This window comes from Rhinopithecus bieti, unplaced genomic scaffold (genome assembly GCF_001698545.2).
Source record: "Rhinopithecus bieti isolate Rb0 unplaced genomic scaffold, ASM169854v2 scaffold_55189, whole genome shotgun sequence".
Lineage (NCBI taxonomy): Eukaryota > Metazoa > Chordata > Mammalia > Primates > Cercopithecidae > Rhinopithecus > Rhinopithecus bieti.
In genome coordinates, this window is record NW_016821812.1 from 1,403,511 (window position 1) to 1,408,701 (window position 5,191).

Consider the following 5,191-nt stretch of genomic DNA (forward strand, 5'->3'; position numbering starts at 1 on the left):
CGGCTAGGTTTTTTTGTATTTTTAGTAGAGACGGGGTTTCACCGTGTTAGCCAGGATGGTCTCGATCTCCTGACCTCGTGATCCGCCCATCTCGGCCTCCCAAAGTGCTGGGATTACAGGCTTGAGCCACCTCGCCCAGCCTGGCATGCACTTGTAATCCCAGCTGCTTGGGAGGCTGAGGCAGGAGAATCACTTGAACCCGGGGGATAGAGGTTGCAGTGAGCCGAGATGGCGCCACTACACTCAGCCTGGGCAACAAGAGCGAAACCCCATCTCAAAAACAAAACAAAACAAAACAAACAAAAACAAAAAAACCCAAGTGCTTACCAAGCACTTTCTATGAGCCAGGTCAGAGAGAAGCATGGGAGACAGACAGCCATTTGAATGACAACAGAACGTGGGCAGCTATGTCACAGCAGGGAATAAAAAGGTTTGGGAGCCTGGCATTCAGGAGGATTTCTCAGGGCAGGTGACCACAGCTGGTCTGGAGGAAGGAGCAGTGGTTTCTCATGCGGAGGGAAGGGACATGGGCTAGGATGTTCTGGAAGGGGAACAGCATGTGCCAGTGGCTAGAGGTATGAGACGCCTTGGATGATTTGTTTGTTAGTATTTTGTTATTTTATTTATTATTTATTTTTTGAGATGGAGTGTTGCTCTGTGGCCCAGGCTGGAGTGCAATGGCATGACCTCAGCTCACTGCAGCCTCCTTCTCCCGGGTTCAAGCGATTCTTCTGCCTCAGCCTCCAGAGTACCTGGGATTACAGGATTAGCCTAACACACCCAGCTAATTATATTTTTAGTAGAGACAAGGTTTCACCATGTTGGCCAGGCTGCTCTCAAACCCCTGACCTCAGGTGATCCGCCTGCCTCTGCCTCCCAAAGTGCTGGGATTATACGGGGGAGCCACCGTGCCTGGCCGCCTTGGATGTTGGTGGAGGAGACTTCCCCAGCTGTCAAGGAGGGTTCTGGCTTCCCAGTGACCTTGGCCATTCCTGGGCCTCTGTCCACCCATCTTAGAGAAACTCCTACTTGATGGAGCTTAAAATTGCTATTAATGTTCTGAGGCTTCCTGGACACACACACGCCTATGCAGTGAGGCTTGCCTCCTCTGCAGGGGTGTGTGTGTGCGTGGGGAGAGGGGGTGAGGGTAGGCCTGCCGCCAGCCTGCTACTTACCGAGTTCCTGGCGGAAGGCTCTGAAGTTCCAGCTCTGCTGCCTCTTTCTGCAGCTGCACCTCCAGCGCCAGCTTGCCTAGGCCCAGCCCTTGAAGCGTCACCAGGCAGAAGTGTCTCTGTTGCCACCACATGTGCCTTCTGCTGCAGATGATGCCTGGGTCCGGGGCAGAGTGGGGTGGACAGTCAGTAGCCATCCCAGCCTCCCAGACCAAGACCACTTGGCTCTCACGGGGGCCGGGCCTGGAGGGCATACCCCAGAATCACCTCTGGGATGATACTCTGCCCCGGGGCTGAGGGGCATTTGAGGGAGTGGTCAGTGAGCTTGGTGCCCTCAAGGTGGTCTCAGCTATGCCCTCCCCCAGTCCACCAACACGATTTTTCCTTTAAGAGTCCCCACAAGAAATGAAAGAGGAGATAAAGAATGCAGGGTGCTAGGCGCGGTGGCTGACACCTGTAATCCCAGCACTTTGGGCGGCCAAGGCGGGTGGATCACCTGAGGTCAGGAGTTCGAGAACAGCCTGGCCAACATGCTGAAACCTGGTCTCTACTACAAAAAAATTAAAACAAAAAAATTAGCTGGGCGTGGTGGTATGTGCCTGTAACCCCAGCTACTCGAGAGGCTGAGGCACAAGAATTGCTTGAAGCCAGAACGGGGAGGTTGCAGTGAGCCAAGATCGTTCCACTGCACTCCAGCCTGGGCGACAGAATGAGACTCCGGGTCAAATAAAAAAAACAAAAGAACGCAGGGGAGGAGGGGTTCTGGGGAGAGGCAAGGCGGGAACAAGGCTGTTTGCTGAACCAGGCACTGAACGGGCACTATCAGGTATTTTGGCCACTTAATCACCTCCCCACATTCTCAGGATGTAGAGCCATCGTCATCCCCATCTACACAGGAGCCCACTGAGGGGCAGAGAGTGAGGCCGACTTGCCCGGGGTCATGGAGCTGGCCAGGGCTTGGGTTGAGACTTGAATCCAGATCTTTGAACCCCCAGAGCTGGTTCCTTGTCATACCACCCTCTCCCCTCACACAAGTCCTCCTGGCAGTCCCCTCTCTGTTAACAGCTCTGGGCTAGCCCCGATTCCCTGAGTGTAGTGACCATCTAGCCGCCTCCCCCTCCCCAGCAGGAGGGGCAGCCCTGCCTTGTTCTCCAAACAGTCCTGGAAGAGCGAGGTGAGGGGCCTGCCCGAGAACTGCTCCAAGTTGGAGACCAGCACTTCCTTCACCGCCCGGAAGCCACTCAGCACCATGATGGGGATCGGGCTCACCCACACGGTGAACAAACACACTGCCGTGGGTCTGTGCCAGCTGTGGAGAGACGGGGTGACACTTACCGCAGGAGCACCTTCTCAGAGTGACTCCAGCCCTGTTCCCCAGGCAAGCCAAGCCAAGCCCTGGGTCACAGGCCCACCCGGTGCACTTGGAATAGTCAGGGCCCAGCACTTTCACCCCATTAATCCTGGGAGGTGGCAATGTTCTAACCAATTTACAGATGATAGTAAATAACCAGTTTCTCCAGAACTTGATGTCCCACGTGGGCTTTACATATTTTATTTGAGTCCACCCTCGGTATAAGTGTGCAGGTAGGCTCTTTATCTCCATTTTATGAGTTAAAAAACAGAGGCCAGACCAGGCGCAGTGGCCCACGCCTATAATCCCAGCACTCAGGAGGCCAAGGCGGGTGGATCACCCGAGGTCAGGAGTTTGAGACCAGCCTGGCCCACATGGTGAAACCCCGTCTCTACTAAAATTACAAAAATTAGCAGGGCGTGGTGGTGCAGGTCTGTAATCCCAGCTACTCGGGAGGCTGAGGCAGAAGAATCGCTTGAACCTGGGAGGCGGAGGTTGCAGTGAGCTGAGATTGTGCCATTGTACTCCAGCCTGGGCAACAGAGGGAGACTCTATTTCAAAAACAACCAACCAACCAACAAACAAAACCCCAAAAAACAGAGGCCAAAAAAGACAGTAAAAGATGAGGACCTTGAACCCAGGTCTCCTGAGTCCCAGTACAGTGCTCTTTCCACTGCGTGGGAAGCCTGAGGATCATAATTGTCTGACAGCGCCAACCAGATATTTTTTTTTTTTTTTTTGAGACGGAGTCTCGCTCTGTCGCCCGGGCTGGAGTGCAGTGGCCGGATCTCAGCTCACTGCAAGCTCCGCCTCCCGGGTTCCCGCCATTCTCCTGCCTCAGCCTCCCGCGTAGCTGGGACTACAGGCGCCGCCATCTCGCCCGGCTAATTTTTTGTATTTTTTTTAAGTGGAGATGGGGTTTCACCGTGTTAGCCAGGATGGTCTCGACCTCCTGACCTTGTGATCCGCCCGCCTCGGCCTCCCAAAGTGCTGGGATTACAGGCTTGAGCCACCGCGCCCGGCCGCCAACCAGATATTTTAAAAAATTTTGTTGAGTGTGATTAAGAAGAGGGCTGAGCATGGCCTCAGGAAAGACAGTGTCCTGCCTGCCATCGTTCTCAGCAGCAACCCAGCTCCACCCACTCAATCCAACAGCGCCCTTCAGCTGAGGCTCCAGCTACCCTGGTAGTGACTTTGTGCAGTGATTCCTTGAGTAACATCACTTGAATGTGCCCTTGTGGGGGTCCCATTTCCCCCAACTCCCATCGCAAGTGGTTTTGCAGAAAACTTCTTCCAGCCACACACAGTGCTCTCCTGGAGTCGAATTCTGTTCAGTGGTTTTTGCCATCCTGTTCCATTGGCAGTGGACTTCCACTGCACTCAGAATTTCTTAGATTAGACTTCTTAGATTCTGCACAAAGTCCACAATTTTTGCAATCCCCCTACCACCCTGCATTTGACAGGTGAGGAAATTGAGGCTCAAAGCCTCCCAGCTAATGAATGGCAAGACCAGGATTCACCCCACACGTGTCTGACCAGTTCCTTCTTTCTGTCTCCAGTGCCGCTGGGCTGAGAGAGAGGAGGGGTTCATCTGTCCACCCCTTTAGGGCCTGCAGCTTTCGCACAGACTTCCTACCTGGAGCAGTGTCTCTGGGTGCAGCTGAAATCGCAGCTGCCACAGGTTTCCAAGGATGGGGAAGGGGAGTGGGCCAGGAGGAAGGCGGTTCCTGTCCCAGCAGAAGGTGCCAAGTTTCAGGAGCAGGAAGGAGATGGCAAGTAAAGCCAGCCCACTGAGCAGGGAGAGCATCTCCTTGGTCCTGTGTCTCCTCTTCTCACTTTCGCTTCTTGGTCCCGGCTCTCCCAGGCGCCTGGCCAGGCTTTTATGGCGGTGCTCCCAGGCACTGTCGTGGAGGGAGGTAAACCCAGGAGCCCTTCCCCAGTAGAGTAAATCCATTTGGTCACACCAGTCACACCTGGGCCAAGCCACTCACCAGGGTGGCAGGGCTGTGGCCTGGAACAGGGTGGGACACCTTCACTCCTATGTCAGCATCATCCTCACCTCTGGCCCTCGCAGCTCATCCCTGGTGAGGCTCTTCTCAGCCTCTTCCTGGCAGGGTCAGCTAACTGCATGGCTCAGCTCAGAAGGGACAAGGGGCAGGCAGCCGCTAGCAGTGGCAGTGTCTCCCATCAGGACATTCTCTTCCGCCTCAGCGTGCCTGAGGCTGGGCTCCTATTCCTGCTCTCCTCTGCCCAGATGCGCAGCAGCCTTCCTGAGGTCTCTTCAGCTTGCACTGAATCCCCATGTTCCTCAGTGGTCAGTTCTGTAGCCTTCTCTCTCTCTCTCTCTCCTCTCGCCCCCCTGCCCTCTCTCTCTCTCCCCTCTCTCTCTTTCTCGGTTCTTTCTCCTGCCTCAGCCTCCCGAGTACCGAGTAGCTGAGATTACTGGCGCCCACCACCACGACCAGCTAATTTTTGTAGTTTTAATAGAGATGGAGTTTCACCATGTTGGCCAGGCTGGTTTTGAACTCCTGAACTCAGGTATCCTCCCACCTCAGCCTCCCAAAGTGCTGGGATTATAGGCGTGAGCCACCATGCCTGGCCTCCTTCTTTCTCCTTTCTTTTCTTTCTTTCTCTCCTTCTCTTTCTCTCTTCCTTCCTTCCTTCCTTC

At 54.6% G+C, this 5,191-nt stretch overlaps 1 protein-coding gene across 1 annotated transcript in view; it reads right to left on the bottom strand.

Annotated features, from left to right (window-relative positions):
* LOC108521045 (cytochrome P450 2J2-like) overlaps positions 1–4,849 on the bottom strand; it is a 20,072-nt gene extending 15,223 nt beyond the window's left edge. The window contains 2 exon segments of the mRNA XM_017860610.1: positions 1,176–1,329; positions 4,583–4,849. Of these exon segments, the coding sequence (XP_017716099.1) occupies positions 1,176–1,329; positions 4,583–4,653 (225 nt within the window). The 5' untranslated portion in view covers positions 4,654–4,849.
* Positions 4,850–5,191: the final 342 nt, after the last annotated feature.